Genomic DNA, 19,369 nt, shown 5'->3' with positions numbered 1-19,369 from the left:
TAAGAATCCCCAGCAAAGGCCTTTGGTAAAACAAGTACCAATAGGTTGCTGAGAGTGAGCGCATCATAATTCCTACCGTGACTGCGACTGAGGGGTGTTTTCTGCTGTGCTGTGAGGATGGTATGAGTACTGCTGTTCACTCTTTCTCCCATTCCTGGGCTCCCCTATCAGATGGCCTGGACAGTCCCATGCCCCCCCATTCCTCTAGTGCAAAGGACAGGTTGTTCCCCCTCTCCAGGTTAGATTAGGGCTGCATGAGATGGAGCCTCTCAAGGTAGAAAGAGGGAGGAACTACCTTCTGAGGAACCTGGAAGCCCTGGCATTCTGTCTGTCTTAGAAGTAAAATAAAAATGACAATTTTTATTAAATGGTACAGTATAACAAAACTGTTATTTGAATGCTTGGTATTTGTCAGGAACTGTGCTAATCTCTTTATATATGTTATCGTATTTCATCCTACAGCAATCCCATGAGATAAATGTTATCATTAATCCCCATTTTACAGATGAAGAAACTGAGGTCCAAAGAGGATTAGTAACTTATTGTAGTCACATAGCTTGAAAACAGTAGAACTAGGCTTTGAACCCAGGTCTCTTTGACTCCAGAACAGCTCTTATTAGTTTGATACTGAGTTTGGATTTCTTGGTAGGAAAAAAGTTCCGATCATTGGCACTTAACCCACCCAATCTCAAGAAAAAATCGCCTGTGGTAAGGTGTTATCTGTTCACCCTCAATGTGGAAGAGGCTTTCTGAATTGAGATTATAAAACTGGTGCAGAAGCAAGCTGGTATGGTGCTATAGATCTTTACGTATCTGACCAACTAGAAATCTCCTTCTACAAAAAAAAAAAAACGATGAATTCTTGACTTGCATTAATTCTTAATTCACTTTTCTGACAGTTTCATCTCTCGGGAGGTTAGGGAAGCAATAACGAAAAGGACCTTGCAAATTATATTCTAAGCAACAGGAAGGATTTGTTTGAAGTGAAAGTGTTGGGAACCCTGGCAGAAAGTGACCATGTTTGCGGAAGCCAAGGAGAATGCACAGCTCTCAGACTCTGAGTTTTCAGAAGGTCCAGGGAAAAGGAGATGTGAACGCTGGGCAAGAGTTTCTAGAGGGAAGCTGGTTCATAATCTGAGAAAATGAAATGTGCTTCACACAGTCAAAAGTAGATTACTGTAAGGAACAAGAAAGGAGACACCTAAAGGGATGAACATAGCTGCGTGGGGAGCAGTTAGAGTTGAAATTTTGTCTAAGACGTGAAAAAAAGAGCCTATAACCAAGAACAAATAGAGAAGAATGGTGTAAACCTCTGAGAACACTGTCAGGAATACTAGATGGGTAAGACCTGGGAGATGCTGAGAGCAATCAAAGGACTTGAGCAGTTAGTGTTCAGAGTGAGAGAAATGGCAGGCAAGGCTTAGGCCACCTGCTTCTGTCAGATGATTCAGTGTAGCAAATGATAGAAAGGGCATCTCAGTTTTCTCTTCTATTTATGTTTTTTCTCTGACTTATCTTTCAAGGAGAGTAGCCTTTCTGTCAGAAGGAGTAAAACAAACATGGTTAAGAAGAACTTGACCTCAAGAGTGTTGGAAGAAGTAAAAGAGCAATCTAGCCTGTCCAAATTAGAGTCTGAAAAATCAAATGTCAGATGAAAACTTATGGACATCATCATGAGACCTGTGTGTGTGTGCGTGAGAGAGTGAGAGAGAATCTTTGTGGCATCTTGGGGGTTAAGAGAGGGACAAGAAGACAGGATGGGTGACTATTTTGGTTTTCAAGATGACAGCGCAAGTTTTTGAGACTTGTGATTTGTGAACGTGTCTAAAGAGAACAGATGATCTTTTGGAACTAGCATGGGTTCCGTAAGAACAGGTCTTGCCAGATTAACTTAATTCTTTCTTTCCTTTCTTCTCATTTTCCTTCCTTCTTACTTTGCATCCTCCTTTTTTTTTTCTAGATATATAGAAAAGTATATGAATCTTAGGGTACCACTTGATGAATAATTAAAAATGAACACATCCACATAACCACCACTTAGGTCAAGAAATAGAATTCTGTCAGCACCCCAGAAAACTCGTTTATGCTCCTTCCCTACTCTAATTTCCTTTTTCCAGAAAGAGAAAAGGCAGCCTGGGAGATCAGGCCCATGTTACAGACACAGAAGGAGTCTGCATTTCAGGAAAGTGTCTGACAGAATCTTATGATAACCTAATGGGTCAGGTAGAGAAATGATGATAAAGGCATGAGGGTTTATAGCTTCTTGAACAGTCAGATCTGATGAGTGTTTGTTTATAAAGGGTTCACAGTGTCAACAGAGTCTTCAGGGTAGTGATGTGCCAAAGGGTTCCATGTCAGACTGTCAGAATACCAACGTGGATTCTAGTTCTTACGTGAGGACATGGGGGCAGATGACACAGATCAGGAATGAGTGTGTTGGATACGTGACAAATGAGGATCCAAAAGAATAGTGACAGACTAGGATGAAGGGCCCAGGTAGCAATCTGACTTTTTTTTTTTAATAATTTTTATTGTGCTTTAAGTGAAAGTTTACAAATCAAGTTAGTCTCTCGCATAAAAACTTATATACACCTTGCTACATATTCCCAATTACTCTCCCCCCCACCCCAATGAGACAGCCTGCTCCCTCCTTCCACTCTCTCTTTTCGTGACTATTTTGGCAGCTTCTAACTCCCTCTACCCTCCCATCTCCCCTCCAGGCAGGAGATGCCAACATAGTCTAAAGTATCCACCTGAACCAAGTAGCTCACACCTCACCAACATCCCTCTCCAACTCATTGTCCAATCCAATCCGTGTCTGACAAGTTGGCTTTGGGAATGGTTCCTGTCGTGGGCCAATGGAAGGTCTGGGGGCCATGATCACTGGGGTCTTTCTAGTCTCAGTCAGACCATTAAGTCCGGTCTTTTTATGAAAATTTGTGGTCTGCATCCCACTGTTCTCCTGCTCCCTCAGGGGTTTTCTGTTGTATTCCCTGAATCTGACATTTTTTATTTTGTTGCTATTAAATTTTAAATTTTAAGGTAATCTGTATTCGTTGTTTTTTAAAAAAGAAAATCTCACCACCCTGAAACAAATACATGGTGTCATATCACCCATACTGTTTGTAACTTGCTTTTTGCCTGGTGACACTTAATATCTATTCTTTAATAAGAATAAATAGGAAACCCTACACTTTTGTGCAGGGCCAGGTTGGGGAACCCCTGGCTCGTCAGAGGAATGTGTGAATAGCTTCCAGTGGCTTAACTTCAGCAGGTCCAGTGTCAGTTCTGTGACGCTTAGAGATAGTCTGAGGCATTAAGCACAGAGTTGGCCTGGGACACAGGAGACTGCACCCACCAGACTCTGGAGGAGTTGGCCATGCTGGAGCCTTGCTGGTAGGTTTGGGCGCCACCTCTGCAGGCATTCATTAGTGCATGGAGTTGTCAGGAAGACAAAGGATTTTAAGAGTGGCGTGAAGAATGACTATAGGATGTTGCATAGTACCTGGGGTCTTAAAAGGTTGCAGGTGGCCCTCCAAGGTACACCAGTTGGTCTATATTTGCTTGGAGCAATAGAGGAAGAAGGAGAGTCAGGAATAGGAGGATACGGAATATGTGGTTAATTGCCCCATGAACAACTGCCCCCTTTGCCATGAGACCAGAAGAATTGGATGGTGCCTGCCTACCATTACTGAACATTTTTGATCAAAGATTCTATAGAAGAATCATGATCAAAAGGGAGAACATACAGAACAGAATTTCAAAATCTCATGAAATCGGATTTTTCAGAAGCCATGGAGGCTGGACAAACCCTCAAAACTATTGTCCTGAGATAATCTTTAAACCTTAAACCAAAAATATCCCCTCAAGTCTTCTTGAAAAGAATGACTGTCAGGGTTCCGTGATGCCAGATTATGAGAGGGTAGCTCTATCTGGGCAGTTGGCTGCTCCTAGCCTTCAGAAGGGCTGGCTTGTTGGGGCAGGACCCTCTCTACGTTGAGAGGGTAGACTTGGGATCAAAGGGTATACATTTCAGGAAAGCAGCAGATTTCAGCTCAGTATCAGAAGATGTTTTTCCAGCAGTTGGACATAGTTTAATAAAACTAGCATAAGGCTAGTTTTTTCAAGGACTATGCAGATGACTGTCAGGGATGCTGTACTGGATAAAACGTTGGGTGTCGGGTCTAGTTACCCCAGGTGCTGGTCCTCAGAACAGTGACTGGCTGACTGGTTAGAATCATGTGGGGTATTCATTTATGAAGAATCAGATTTTGAGCCCTGTCCTCTTGAGATTCTGATTTAGTACGTATAGAGTAGGGTTGTGAATTAGTATTTTAATAAAGTGCCCAGGTACTCCTTGGAGAAGTGGCTGAATCCAGGGCTGGGACAGGAAAAGTACAAGATCTTGTACAAGAACATCTTGTGCCAGAAAATAAGGAAGTACTCAAAGAATGATGGAAATACGTCAGAAAGACACAGAAGCCAGCATGAAAAGGCTCTCTCTGATGGTTAAATCGGGATACTTTGAGTATCAAAATAAATAATGATGAAAATAGCTTATAACCCGTAGATTAAATGAGAATCCATGAGTCCATATTGATAAATAATAAATGAATGAATAAATAGATGGGGAAGAAGGAAAATCTCTTCAGTTAGACCTCTAAAAATTAATATGGAAGGAATGATGGAATTAGAAGGTCATTTGACAAATATCATGGTAATAATTTAAGCAAGAATTGGCAATGAATGCTAAAACTAGCAGGAGAAAGTTTGATGAGGAATAGGATGTATTCATAATCTCAAAGCCTCTCTCCAGAAAACATTTATAATTTCAAAGGACAAGTAGTATCTTTACAGTGGAAAAATCTGGCAGATACCACTGTAACCAAGTAATCAAAGTGAACATGACCAGCCATGGGGCTAACTGACATCATATGACTCCTGATAAGGTGCACTGAGAATGGCACAACATCGAGTTTACGTCATTCCTGCCAAAATGCATGACCTCAATCTAATCATGAGAAACATCAGTCAAATCCAAAGTGAGGGACATTCTACAACACAACTGTCCTTGCTTTTGAAAAATGTCAATGTCTTGAAAGACAAAGATAGGCTAAGGAAGTTTTCCAGATTAAAGGAAACTAAAGAGACACGCTACTAAATGCATGGTGTGGTCCTGGACCAAAATTATTTTTCTAAAAAGGCTATTATTTGGACAGTTGGCAAAATTGGACCATCTACAGATGTGTCAGAGTTTCCTGATTTTGATAATTGTATTGTGGTTATATTCTTAGGAAATATACCTTGATGCATTTAGAGGTAAAGGGCATCATATCCACAACTTACTCTCAAATGTTTCAGAAAAGAAGATAATGTGTAGTTATATGTTGTTGTTGTTAGGTGGCATCGAGTCGGTTCTGACTAATAGTGACCCTTTGTACAAAAGAATGAAACACTGCCCTGGTCCCGAACCACCTCACAATTGTTGTCATGCCTGAGCACGTTGTTGCAGCCGCTGTGTCAATCCATCTTGTTGAGGATCTTCCTCTTGACCCTCTACTTTACCAAGCATGATGTCCTTCTCCAGGGACTGATCCCTCCTGGGTAACATGCCCAAAGTATGTGAGACACAGTCTCACCATCTTTGCCTCTAAGGAGCATTCTGGTTATACTTCTTTAAAGACATATTTGTTCTTTCTTTTGGCAGTCCATGGTATATTCAGTATTCTTCACCAATGCCACAATTCAAAGGTGTCAATTCTTCTGTCATTGTTCAGCTTTCGCATGCATGTGAGGCAATTGAAAACACCATGGCTTGGGTCAGGCGCACCTTAGTCTTCAAGGTGACATCTTTGCTTTTCAACACTTTAAAGAGGTCTTTTGCAGCAGATTTGTCCCGTGCAATGCATCTTTTGATTTCTTGACTGCTGCCTCCATGGGCATTGAGAGTGGATCCAAGTAAAATGAAATCCTTAACAACTTCAGGATTTTCCCTGTTTATCATGATTTTCTTATGGTCCAGTTGTGAGAATTTTTGTTTTCTTTGTGTTGAGGCGTAATCCATACTGAAGGCTGTGGTCTTTGATCTTCATAGTAAGTGCTTCAGGTCCTCTTCACATTCACCAAGCAAAGTAGTGTCATCTGTATGACGCAGGTTGTTAATGAGTCTTCCTCCAGTCCCAATGCCCTGTTCTTTGTATACAGCTTCTTGGATTACTTGCTCAGCATACGGATTGAACAGCTATGGTGAAAGGACACAACTCTGATGCATACCTTTCCTGACTTTAAACCACGCAGTATCCCCTTGCTCTGTTTGAATGACTGTCTCCTGATCTATGTACAGGTTCCTCATGAGCACAGTTAAGTGTTCTGGAATTCCCATTCTTCACAATGTTATGATCCACACAGTTGAATACCTGTGCGTAGTCAATAAAACACAGGTAAACATCTTTCTGGTTTTCTCCACTTTCAGCCAAGATCTACCTGGCGTCAGCAGTGATATCAATTGTTCCATGTCTTCTTCTGAGTCTGGCTTGAATTTCTGATAGTTCCCTGTTGATACACTGCTGCAGCTGCTTTTGACTGATCTTCAGCAAAATTTTACTTGAATGTGATATTAATGATATTGTTTGATAATTTCTACATTCGGTTGGATCACCTTTCTTTGGAATAGGCATAAATATGGATCTCTTCCAGTGGCTTGGCCCGGTAGCTGTCTTCCAGATTTCTTGGCATAGATGAGTGAGCACTTCCAGCGCTCTGTTGAAACTTCTCAGTTGGTATTCTGTCAATTCCTGGAGTCTTGTTTTTTGCTAGTGCCTTCAGTGCAGCCTGGACTTCTTCCTTCAGTACCATTGGTTCCTGACCCTATGTTACCTCCTGAAATGGTTGAACGTCGACCAATTCTTTTTGGTATAGTGACTCTATGTATTCCATCCATCTTCTTTTGATGCTTCCTGCGTCGTTTAATATTTTCCCCGTAGAATCCTTCAGTATTGCAACTTAAGGCTTGAATTTTTTTTTCATCTCTTTCAGCTTGAGAAATGCTGAGTGTGTTCTCCCCTTTTGGTTTTCTATCTCCAGGTCTTTACACATGTCATTATTATATTTTGTCTTCTCGAGCTACCCTTCGAAATCTTTTGTTCAGCCCTTTTACTTCATCATTTCTTCCTTTTTCTTGAGCTATTCAGTGTTCAAGAGTAAGTTTCAGAGTCTCTTCTGACATCCATTTTAATGACCTCTTGCTTTCTTCATGGATGATGTCCTTGATGTCACTTCACAGCTTGTCTGGTCTTAGTGTTCAACACACCAAATCTAATCTTGAGATGGTCCCTAAATTCAGGTGGAATACACCCAAGGTCGTACATTGCCTTTTGTGGACCTGTTCTAATTTTCTTCAGTTTCAACTTGAATTTGCATATGAGCAATGGATGGGCTGTTCCTGGCCTTGTCCTGAATAATGATATTCAGCTTTTCCATCATCTCTTTCCACAGGTGTAGTCGATTTGATTCCTGTGTATTCCATCTGGCAAGGTCCACATATACAGTTGCTGTTTATGTTGGTGAAAAAAGGTATTTACAGTGAAGAAATCGTTGGCCTTGCAGTTATCTAGAGTGAGAAAATGAAAACGCAAATGTGGTAAAAATGTTAACAATTGGTGAATGTCTGTGGGAGTTCTTACTATTCTTACAACCTTCTTGAAGTTATTTTTCCGTATAATTACTTTTCTGTGTTTATTTTTAAGTGCCCAGTCTGAAATGATTAAAAAAAAAAGAAAAGTCCCTGGTGACTGTGATACAGTTAAGTTTGAGAGCCAGCAGATGTCTGTCAGGAAGATTCCCTCTGAGGGCCTCCTTATCTCTCCAGAAGTGGGCAGATGTCACCACACAGGTGGGGCTGGAAAGAGGCCCTGGAGTGAGCCTTGTGATTTGGTGAACTGTGAGTTCCCCATGTTTGCTTGCATGATTGGCTTCTGATTGGAGTCCGTATATGAATGGGTGAAATGATACCTCACTTTCCCCTGGTATCCAGATGGAATTCTTGAAGGGCCCAGTGTAGTTGCCACCACGCTTACATTAGGCCAGATGTTTTGTTTCTCTTGGAGGCTTCACTTCATGCGGAAGGTATGTGGCGTTTATTTTTTCCGTGAACCTTTACCATTCTTATTCAAGTTGGTAATCGTCCGTATCTCGATGGATTGATTGATTGATTTCCTAACTGCATTAATTCCTAGGTGGTAGGCTAAGGTAGATCTCTGTTGAACCTACCTATTTTACAATTACACATTCTGTAAATCCTTGTGTATCACAGATGATCAAAACCACAGGCTAGGATGCAGAAAAGGTGGGGCCACCAGAGAAGGACTCTTTCTGGGCAAGATGGTAAACATGCACAGCTTCACCAGGCAGGACCGTAGTGGTTAAGCCTGACCACAGCTGCCCCTGGGCTCTCTTCCCCCACCTGCACAGCATCTTCTCAAGGGCATTTCAGAAGACAACGGCAGAGTTTTCTCCATTCTCTGTTATTAAGAGAATAAAAAAAAAAAAAATTGTCTGTCTTAGAAGTATTGTGAGGACTCAGGAGAGAGCACAGACTGTACTCTGCCCTCATTGTCATGGGACAAGCCTAGGTCCAGGATCACAGGACACAGGCTTTGCTTCTGGGGTTTCACCTTAACATTTCCATGTCCCACATATAACCAGTCACCCTAATCCTTGTTCCCCACCCCAGAGCTCTGCCTTTTCTAGGTTTTCTCCTTTTCCCCTGATTCACTCTCCCTTTTCACCCATGTTGTTTCAGTTCACCCCATCAGAGTTTCTGTGCACATTCTGAGGCTTTGCACACATTCTTGGTGCCAGTAGCCTGCATGAGCTGTGCAGTCAGACAGGACCCTGCACCCAGAAGGGCCCCGTGCTGGGTTTAATGCCCTTCTCTCACCATCTTGAAATTCTGACAGTTTTTGAATGAGGGCCCTGCGTTTTCATTTCGTGCTGGGCCCCTCAGGGTGCCAGGGATAGAGAAGGGCAGGTCCTGGATCTGCAATGGGCAGTGTTCTCATGGGGCCCTTGCCAGCTTGGCTGCTCACCCTGAGATCAGCTCATTTCTCCCCCACCCCTCACTTGCTCAGCTTTAGTTAGCTAAAGTATGACCTCTGGCCCTTGGCAGATTGCCCACATCGCTGCCACCCTGACCCAAACTGTTTGGTTTCTGCAAATGCAATCACTTCCATTTCTGTAGTCCCTCTGCGCGCCCCCCCGCCAAGATTTACAAAGTAGCAGCTGCTGCAGTCCCTCTGCACACAGACAGCTGACTTGCCTGCTGATTGTGAATATCCCAGTAATCCAAGTGCTAATGGTATTTATTCAGTCCAGCCAGCTTAGCCCTGAACAAGGTTTATTCTCATTTATCGAGTCAGAGGCGAGCTCCATCCTTAATATCCTTCTGTTGACTTTGAGCACACCAGCTCCACTGATGTCGCAGGGAGGCATACCAGGTCCCTGCCCTTTTAACCCACTCAAATCCCCAACTGTCAGGGCACCCACTTAGCAGTAAGCGAGACTGCCCCCCACCTCAGGCCTGCAGCTCTGGCCCAGAGTCTACAGGGTGAGAGGGGGATGGAGCTAGCATCTCGAGGCTGAATAAAGTTGTGTTCTAAAGGATGTGGTCTGGCCTCTTTGTGTGGGAAACCCACTGTAATTATCTTGCAGCCACAACCCAATGGCCAGCATTTTGGCATTCATTAGCTCTTCTCTCCTTATCATAGGGTTTTTTTTTTAGCTCAGCCTCACAGGTGGGGAGACTGACGAGAAGGCACTTGCCCAAGGTCGTCAGCCATTGTTCACAGGATTTCCGCCAAGGGTCCTCCTTACCTCGCTTTGCTCCTCCCCTAGGCCTCATCTGAGCTCTTTTGGTCATTTCCCTCCATAACCACACAGTGGAGAGCCTCCAGAGCCCAAGGCTGAGCTGCCTTGGGAGAGAGGGTCTGTTTCTCGGAGCAGGTCAGAGTCTACTGAAGGCGCCAGCGAGGGCAGGACTGCTTGGAGACTCCTGGCTCTGCGCCCCTGCATGACATACTGGGGGGCATTAGAATCGCAGTCTGGGTTTTTGCCACTCTCCCTGGGCTGTGTGTCCTCAGCCTCTGACTGGGCAGCATTAAAGGGCCAGCATTCAGAGGAGCGTTTCACGGGGGCAGGATGTCTGAGGAGCCCCTGAACCCATGAGAGCCTTGGGGCAGGGCCCCGAATGAGTATGGGTGCCCTCTTTAAAATGGTAGTGAGAAAAGGCCAGGCAGGGCATGGGCACAGGGCTGTCCAGCCGAGCTCTGCCACAGGCCCATGCTTGGCCCCCAGTCCTCCTCCACCCACCTAAGTCCTCCAGGGACTTAGGAAATTGGCCTCAACAACTTAAAAAAGGTCATCAGGCTCTCTCCCTTTTCTCTCTTGTGTACTTAGTTTGAGCTCTATTCTCTCCTACTCTAAATGGACTTTACTTCATGGGGATGAGTGGGGAAGTTAGCCTGAGGGAGGGAGGGAAGGTGGGTGGGGCAGTAGTGAGCCTGAGGGAGGGAGGGTGGGTGGAGCAGGAATGAGCTGCTACTGGCATGGCTGTAGCCTGCTCCTGGCTTACATCTATCTACCTCCTGGAGAAGAGAGTTCCTCTCTATCCTGGTTCCAGTGCAGGAAATGAAAAGGCTTTGAGGGGCCAGCCCTGTGGCTTAGGGCATTGGGCTCAGTACACTGGATCACAAGGAGAGGGAGAGGGAGCAGTTTCTCAAAGGAAGGAAGGAAAAGGATGTCAATGCGGGAAGGTAGGGAAGAAGGGACCCTGGGCAGAGAACAGGGACACACCACATAGCCAGAGCAGAGCAGAACTGGAGGGGGCTATGCCTGGCTTGCAGTGTCCTGCTCATCTTCTGGGTTATGGCCCTGCTGCTGGACCCTCTCTGGTGTCCGGGTACCCTGCAGCTCTTGTTTCTGACTCCACACTTAGAACAGCCTGTCTGCTGGCTGGGCAGGGTCTGGATCCTGCGCTGCCCCTCCTCAGTCCATGCCAGCAGACCTACTTGGCACACGACCAGCCTGGCCTCCTGACCTGTCCTGAGACCTGCACTTCTCAACCTCAGTTTCTACAACACTCAGGGCAACCTCCTGAGGAGTGCTCTCCTTGCCTCTCCGCACAAGCTCGTGCTGTTCTTAGAGTACCTGCCATTCCTTCTGTTCATGGATTGTTCCCCTCACCTGTACTCCAGGGCTCACCTCTCCCATGCAGTTCTCCCAGCTCTTGTGGCCCAAACTTCCCTCTTCTTTCTCTGAACCCCGAGAGACCTTAGGCTCAGAGCCATCTCTGGTGTGGTGTAAAGTTATACAGCCATTCATTCATTCATGCACTCACTCACTCACTCTGAAACCTGTCATTAGAGTTTTATGTTGTTGTTAGGTGCTGTTGAGTCCATCCTGACTTACAGTGACTCTTTGTACAACAGAACGAAACACTGCCCAGGCCTGCGCCATCGTCACAATCATTGCTATGTTTGAGCCCATCGTTGCAGCCACTGTGTCAATCCATCTTGTTGAGGGTCTTCCTCTTTTTCTCTGACCCTCTACTTGTAGTGTGGTCTGTTTCAGATGTATGGGTCATATCTTGATCAGTTGGGGGCCAGAGAGCAGGTGCTTAACTTCCCCAAGGATCTGTCCTGCCTTCTGGGGCTTCTCTGAACAGCTGCTTGGTGGTGGCTTGCCTCTGGATCTTTTCTAGACCAAAATGCTGTCTGGCCCTCTGGCTGCCACCAGAGCCATCGGCAAGAAGTATCAGGAAACCATCTTGCTCATGTCTTTAAAAGGCCTTTGGCATCTTTTCTTTACTCTCCATCAGTTTATTCTTTCTCTAGAGGCCCCAGGGATTTGCCTGTGCAGTATGTACCTCCTCTTTTGCCCCTCTTTCTTATTGTTTGTGCTTGATTCCTTAGGGGTTTGCATCTTTTCTCCGCTTCTACCAGGTGAGACCCCAGTGGGCAGAGTCCAGGCTTCTATATGCAGGCCCTCCCCACCGACCCCCAACACTGCCTGTGTTTGTGACAGGGTTCTGCCCTGGGATGTGCCTGGTCTGGCCTGGGGGAGGTCCCTGGACCCAGCATGCTCAGGGTACTCCCTCTGTTCCAGGGCTCTGATCTGGTCTTCTGGAGTTGGCTGGGTGATTTTCTCTCCTCTGGACCTTAGTCACAGCAGATCTGTAAGCAAGGATGGAGCTTCGTGTGCTGTGTCTGAGGACCTTCTATCTGCCTCTCCACAGGCCGTGAGTGACGGGGCTCCTTGGTGGTGCTCCCTGAGGCAGATGTGACACCAGGCTTCGCTTCCCTCCTTCTTTGGGAGGCAGCATTTGACATCTGTGTGAATTTCTCAGCGTGGTCGTTGTCTCTTCCTAGACCCTGCCTGTCTCGAGTGAGCGTTCCTCAGGCACATGATGGCAGAGACAGCCCCAATTAGCTCACTTTTTGATGAAGCAGCTGCTTTTCCTCAAGTCGCTGGAGCAGAGGCCAAGGGGAGGCTGAGCTCCCAGCTCCCCTCCACCACCCTGCATCTCGCCCACCTGCCTGACCAGAGGGCTGTCAGCCTCTCCTCCCCAGGGCCCAGCCCATCTCTAGACTGCTCCTCAGACATAAGGGTGGAGTGACAGTGGGCCAGGCCTGCAGCCCCTGCACTTCCTTCTGGATGCACAGGGATGAAGGACCCTCCCATTTTACAGCTGGGAAACTGGGCTTTGAACCTTGTAGTCAGTCCCTGGTTGGAATAGACTGACTCAGGGCCATTGCCATTCCATTCTGCCAGCTTTTATGGAGCACACTGTGTGCCAGGCCCTTTCCTGTGGGCAGCAGCTCAGAGTGTCATCACTCTTGTTATCTGTCTCCTCTTTTTCTGGGTTTCCAACTAGAATCCTGCACCCTGTGGTCTCTCTGTGCTTCCCCACACCTGCCTCACTCTCCAGGATGCTGTGAGCGCATCCTGTCGAGGCTGAGGTTAGAAGGAACAGGTATTTCTTGGGTCTCCGGGGAGCTTGTGGCCTTGCTAAGGTAAGGCAGCCAGAGACAGGTGGGGACTTCGATGCCCTTCATGGGTTGTTGGGCTGCGTATGACAACCACTGTCTGATGTAAGGGCCCTCCCGCTCTGGCCTGGCCCCTCCCCTTTGCTTCTGGCCATAGATGTTTTGCATGCCACCACCCCTCCCCCACCTCTTTGGTGGGCTGCTGTGTTCAGGGATCCTTGACCTTCCCTGAGGGTGGGAGCACGTGGGGTCACTATGCTTGTCACTTGCTTCCTGCTTGGGTTCTGAACCATGTTCCCTTCCCTAATGGAGGTCACTCCCTCTAGGCTCCCCATCCTTTCCTTTGGGAGGGCTGGGCCTGAAATGTTTGTTTTTATCTTGTCACTGTTCCTCCTGCCCAGAATAGGAGAGGAGTTGGCAGAAGCGGCACCGGGTTTCACATTTATCGGTTCCTTCCCTATTGTCCGAAGCCCTGCTACGTCACAGGCTCTGCCAAGCTCTGAGAACACAGAGACAGAGACACAGTAGCTACTCCTAAGTGGGTAGTCTGGTACGGAGACAGATGGGTAGATCCTGTTTTAGGATCTGCTCAGGTATGCTGAGGCTCCCTGGACGTTGCTCTTTCGTCCTACATTCCTCCCACAAGTGTTTACTAAGTGCTGTCTGTTCTTCCCAGAGAGGAGAGGATCCCTGCCCCTGCCCTCGAGGAGCTCCTAGCCCAACGAGGGGGCAGACCCATTAATAATAGCCCCCAATGTGGTACATGCCTGGGATCCTGGAAGAGGGAGCAGCCAACACTGGTTTGGGGTGTGTCAGGGACAGCTTCCCACAGGAAGGACCCTGAAGAAGCCCCTTTGGTGTTGGGAGGATCTTATAATTGTAGAGGTGATTTGCCTTCCCAGATCAGCTCCAGCCCATTGTCTGCTGTAGAGTCGGAGACTGGCAGGGGGGCCCTTGGTCCTGTCTTCTTTGCCATGGGCTGTTGTACCCAGAGGGTTCCACACCAGCTGGTCATTGTTTCCCCAGCTGAGTTCCAGCTTGTTTGGGTGGGACCCTCCCTTGTGTCCTTTGTATCCCCAGGATGGCTGGTGTGGTGTCCGCTCCCTAGCCACCTGACCCTTGGGCTGGCAGTGTGTGGAGTACCCCCACGTTGGGGAGCAGCTGCAAGATCACGCTTTCCTATGCTTCCTCCTCCAGCAACCCAAGGGTCCAAGTGGAGGCCATTGAGGGAGGAGCCCTGCAAAAGCTGCTGGTCATCTTGGCCACTGAACAGCCTCTCGCCACAAAGAAGAAGGTGTGTTTCTGCCCCCTACCTCCCTCCCAGCCTCCAGCAAACCTGTGGAGCCTGAAAGGAAGGGCTCCGTTTCCACAGCGGCTGTGCATGTCACCCCTGGGAGCCTGACTGGTCACCTACTAGGTGCTGTGGGTTGGTGCTTAGACTCAGCTAAGGCAGCACAGCAGCAGTGTGTGAGGGGTCTGGGGCCTGGGCTCAGCTGCAGGTGTGCAGTCTCGGGCTCCACCCCTGCCTTCCCATCCTGGGCCTCCATTTCTCACCCTTTGTCCACTGGGTGACATCAAATGTGTATGGGGTCCCTCCCGGCTCTCACAGCGCTGGGCTCTGAGCCGGATGGGCTGCCCGGGGGTGTAGCTGTACCTGAGGATGTTGGGTGGGGCCAGGGGGAATGGAGGCTGCACTGGGTTCGTTGGGGCACCTCCAGCTGCCTTTTTTGGGCGTTAGGGCAGGCCCAGCTCCGTGTGGCCCCTCACCTGGCCCTCGACCTGTGTCTCCCAGGTCCTGTTTGCACTGTGCTCCTTGCTGCGACACTTCCCCTATGCCCAGCAGCAGTTTCTAAAGCTGGGGGGGCTGCAGGTCCTGAGGAGCCTGGTGCAGGAGAAGGGCATGGAGGTTCTGGCCGTGCGTGTGGTCACTCTGCTTTACGACCTGGTCACTGAGAAGGTGAGTGCCCAGGCGTGCCCCTCTCCCCCCTCACTTTGTGTTTGCTTCTGGCCATTTGACCCTCGTCCCCTCCTAAGACTCTTCCATCCATCCATCTATCTATCTGTCCCTGTAACTGAGTGTTCCTGAGCAAACATGTCTGGTCAGGGCTGGAGGAGGTGCTAACCCAAGGTGCCTGAGACATCAGGGAGGATGCCCTGTGGGGAGGGACCACCAGGCTGAAACCTGAAGACTGTCAGGAGGCGGACAGGCCAGGTTGGGGGGTTGGTGCTGGCAGTGGTTAGGACCACATGTTCAGGCGGAGGGGTCAGCACGACTGAAGGCCAGAAACAGCCAGCATCAGGGCCTTCACTGAAACGCAGGGTGGTTTGGCTGAAGCAGCAAGTGGGGTGGTAAGAGCAGGTAGGATGGGGCAGCTGAGCCTGGGTGCCACTTAAGGGCTGGAGGCCATCACAGCAGCCCAGAGACCAGGAGACAGGGCTGGAAGGGTGCTGACTCTTAAGATTCTATGAGCCTGGAGGAGCCTTCTTTGGGAGCTCGGGCTCTAGGCCGGGGCTCCTAATAGCTGCCGTCAAGAACCTGAAGGACCTCAGTTGCCTGCTGGCTGGCAGGAACTTAGTGCCCATGCCACTGTAGTCTTTGCAATCCTGAGAAGTGTCTTAATTAAGGAGGAAAGAACAAAACTAGCCGGGCCTGGATTCTGAATTCAGCTACTGCAGAGAGCATTGGCAGGGCTTTCTCATTGCCTCTCTAGGGCCACACTCTCCACAGAGCCGTGGACTGGTGATTGGTGGAGCTGGGCTGGTGGCTCTGGGGCTGCACTGAGTGTGGGAGGCCTAGGCCCCCTCCTACCCCTCCCGACTATGAACTCCCTCTCCTCTCCAGCCTTCCCTCCCAGAGCAGAGGTCTGTCTCTCTCTGCCATTTGCTCTCTGCCCTTCTGTCTCTCTCTCAGCCTGTCTTGTCTCTCAGTCTGTGTCTGTCTGTCTCTTGGTCCAAGCTGCAGAAATCCAGTTCTCAGAACAGCAGACAGCCATGTGGCGCTCAGATCCAGTTACTGAAGCCTGGGCACAGTTGGCATCCTGGGAGGGGCCAGCAAGCCTGGGGAGGGACATGTGTGTTGGCCTGGCGTTTCCCAGGAGAGACTGACCTTTTTCCTCTAATGTCTTGGGTTTGTGTCTGGTGCCCAGTGTGGGTGTCACAGGCGGCGTGGCATTGGCATCACCAAGCACTCCCGCCAAGTGGTCTCCCCAAGGCTGCTGTAGTGAGCCAGAGTTGGGAGCCACCTTGACAGTCTTAGGGGGCTGTCATGATGGGGAGAAGGAACTGGGGTCTCTGTGTAAACAGCACAGAGGGCCATCGTCCTCCAGGAAGGAAGACAGTGGAGGAGCTCAGCCTGAGGGCTTTAGGACAGACTGCAGGCTGTACTCATGATGCAGCCAGGGCTTTTCTGTTCTTGCATTTCCTAAGAAAGAATGAAGAAGTAGCCAAACCAGGGTGGGCCCAGAGCTGCTAGAAGGTGGAGATGGGTCAGGCTGCCCCCTGGGCAGCATGTACCTCAAGGGCATGGTTGGTATGGGGACAGCAGCTGAACGCAGACTCTGCGTGGAGAGTGTGGATCCACCTCTCAGATTGCAGGGACCTTGGACTCCCCTTCTGTGGTTGTCAGGCCCCAGGCATTTCCGTCTCTGTCCCTTGGCCTGTGGCAGGACCTCTACTGAGAGAGTGTGCCCTGGCAGCCTGGGGGCTCCTGTAGAGGTGGGATGCCCACCTGGATCGTGAGCACAGTGTGACCGTGCCTGCCAGTGCTCCTTCCACAGCATATAGGGAGTCTGGTCTGCCTGATGCTGTGCCAGGTGCTGGGGAGATAGTCTGTGGCCCCTGCCCTCCTGGTGCTTCCAGGCACACACTTATCTGAGACATCCCAGAGTATGTAAGCCAAGGCCTGTGAAAGAGCCCTGACGTCTTCTGGGGATCAGGGGGCGCTGAGGTCTGAGGGGTGGGCTGAGTTACCTGCGGAGGGCAGGTGTGGGATGGGAAGAGCTCCTCAAAGTGGGGACTGTATCTGCAAAAGCTCAGGGGAGAGTCAGTGTGACCAGAGCATAGAGTGAGGGCACATAGAGGGGGCACTACCAAATGCAAGCAGGGACCAAATCCCTCTGGCGTTGGAGTCCCAGGGAAGGGATTTAGCCATTATCATCAGAAATGCCAAGCTGCAAAGGGTCTGAGGCCAATGCCCAAGGTGCTAAGCCCAGGCTTTGTGCTGCAGGGGCTTCTTCAAGCAATCCACTATGGCCCCTGATCTTCTCCTGGACCTCCTTCTTGCCTTCCTAGGCCTCCACATCCCTCATACTCCCCTGGGGTTAGGGCAGGGATTCCTTTTTTTTTTCCTGCAGGTACACTCAGTACAGCCATGTGGAGCAATCCCTCCCCTCTTTAACCTCTGCATAGCCTCCCCTGACACTGAAACAAGCTGGTTGCTTGTCAGGTTTCAGGTGTGGCAGCCTGGAAGAATTGGTTCCCACCATATTGTACTGATGGGGCTGGGCTTCTGCACATTCCAGACATGGCCGAGCACGTGATGCCCCTGCTCAAACCTCCTGCAGCTCCCCAGGCCCTTGGAGGGGTACCCAGGGCTCTGCACATTCTGGCCCCAGCCTGGTCTTCAGGTGCTCACACTCCATTTTCCAGAACAACCTCCCCTTCCTCAAACATGAGGCAGGCCCAGGCCTGTTGTGTGGCTTTCCTTATGTGTGGATGGCCCTCCACTCTTGTCCATTTGGACAACTCCCCATTTTGGCCCTCAGGATTTGGGAAAATAACACGTTCCCTCCTTGCACCCCCCCCCCCCCCACTAATAGCAGCTGAGGAGGTGAATTTGGAGTAGTAGTGATGTCGATGATGGTGATGGTGATGACAGTGACGACAGTGTGGTGTATATGATGTGGTACTTGGTAGTGTGCTAATGTTGGTGAAGGGGGCACGTTCATTATTTCCTTCAGGCCCCCCGGAAGTTCTGAAGGGATTACATTATCTCTGTTTAAGAGATGATGATACCGGGTGAGTTTTAGGGAGGTTAAGTGACCAGCCCAAGGTCACTGAGCTTGTCAGTGGTGGAGCAGGGACAGGAAGGCAGACTGTCCACCTCACACTGCACTGTTAGATTATATTTATCTTGCTAGTTAGGGTTGTTCAATTGCTTTTATTCTTCTGCTGGACCGGGAGCTCCTTGAGAGACAATGTCTTTAACTTGGTTTCTCCAGCACCTGGCACAGTGCTCAGTTGTTTTTGGTGAGTGGATGGATGGATGAATGGACAGATGGACATATGGATGGGTGGGTGAGCATGTGTGAACCGTGGACCCAGTTGCCCTTCTCTGTGTAGGTCCTTTGAGGCCCAAGGGGATAGAGAAAGGGTGGGGCCTCAGGGTTCACATCTGACGGGCAGGGCTGGCTTTGTGTGCCCTGACTGCTCTCTGTCTTCTCTCCGCAAACCCCTCCCTGGCGCCTGGCTGTGCGGACGGCAGATGTTTGCCGAGGAGGAGGCTGAGCTGACCCGTGAGACCTCCCCAGAGAAGCTGCAGCAGTATCGCCAGGTGCACCTCCTGCCAGGCCTGCAGGAACAGGGCTGGTGTGCGATCACCGCCAGCCTCCTGGCACTGCCTGAGCATGATGCCCGCGAAAAGGTGCTGCAGACTCTGGGCGCTCTCCTGGCCACCTGCCGAGACCACTACCGTCAGGACGCCCAGCTCAGCAGGACGCTGGCCAGCCTGCAGGCAGAGTACCAGGCGCTGGCTGCACTGGAGCTCCAGGATGGCGAGGAGGAGGGCTACTTCCAGGAACTGCTGGGCTCTATCAACAGCTTCCTGCAGGGGCTGAGATGAAGCTCCCGCTCACACCAGACCAGACTGGGGTTCTGCTAGCAAGGCTGAGAGACACCAGCTGGGTGGAACTCCGTGGGACATCAGGCAGGAGGGAAGACTTCCCTCTAGGGCATGGGGATCATCTGGGCAGTGCTAACTTGGCCATTAAATGGAGACACAAGGGCCATTGTCTCTCTGCCTTCTGTGTGTCTGTATCTTAGCCAGTGCAGGCTACGCCCCCCCTCCCCCCACCACCAGCCGTAGTTAGTTGAGCTGTTGGGCGACATGCTGGATGGTCAGCCCAGGGTGGCCCCAGTAACAGGCCCCAGGGGAGAGGTCTGGGCTCAGGAGTTGGGAGCCCCTGGTTGGGACCCAGCTCTTCACACCCAGTAGCTCTGTGACTTTGGGAAGTCACTTAACTTCTCTGAGCCTGTTCCTCATCTGTCAAGGGGAATGGCATTACATGAGAGAAAGTACACATAAAGCACAACACCAGGGACCCCCACCCTGG

General features: G+C 49.4%; 1 protein-coding gene across 4 annotated transcripts in view; it reads left to right on the top strand.

Moving 5' to 3' along the window:
* The window catches only part of SIL1 (SIL1 nucleotide exchange factor), a 318,024-nt gene extending 298,983 nt beyond the window's left edge, over positions 1 to 19,041 (top strand). For all 4 annotated transcript variants that reach the window (XM_049873774.1, XM_049873773.1, XM_049873772.1 and 1 more), the window contains 3 exons: positions 14,238 to 14,334; positions 14,833 to 14,997; positions 18,523 to 19,041. In XM_049873774.1, coding sequence (XP_049729731.1) covers positions 14,238 to 14,334; positions 14,833 to 14,997; positions 18,523 to 18,879 — 619 coding nt within the window. In that variant the 3' untranslated portion in view covers positions 18,880 to 19,041. The remainder of the gene's footprint in view (positions 1 to 14,237; positions 14,335 to 14,832; positions 14,998 to 18,522) is intronic.
* The last annotated feature ends 328 nt before the right edge of the window (positions 19,042 to 19,369 follow it).

Source organism: Elephas maximus, chromosome 2, assembly GCF_024166365.1.
Source record: "Elephas maximus indicus isolate mEleMax1 chromosome 2, mEleMax1 primary haplotype, whole genome shotgun sequence".
NCBI lineage: Eukaryota > Metazoa > Chordata > Mammalia > Proboscidea > Elephantidae > Elephas > Elephas maximus.
This window is presented reverse-complemented; position numbering and strand designations above follow the sequence as displayed.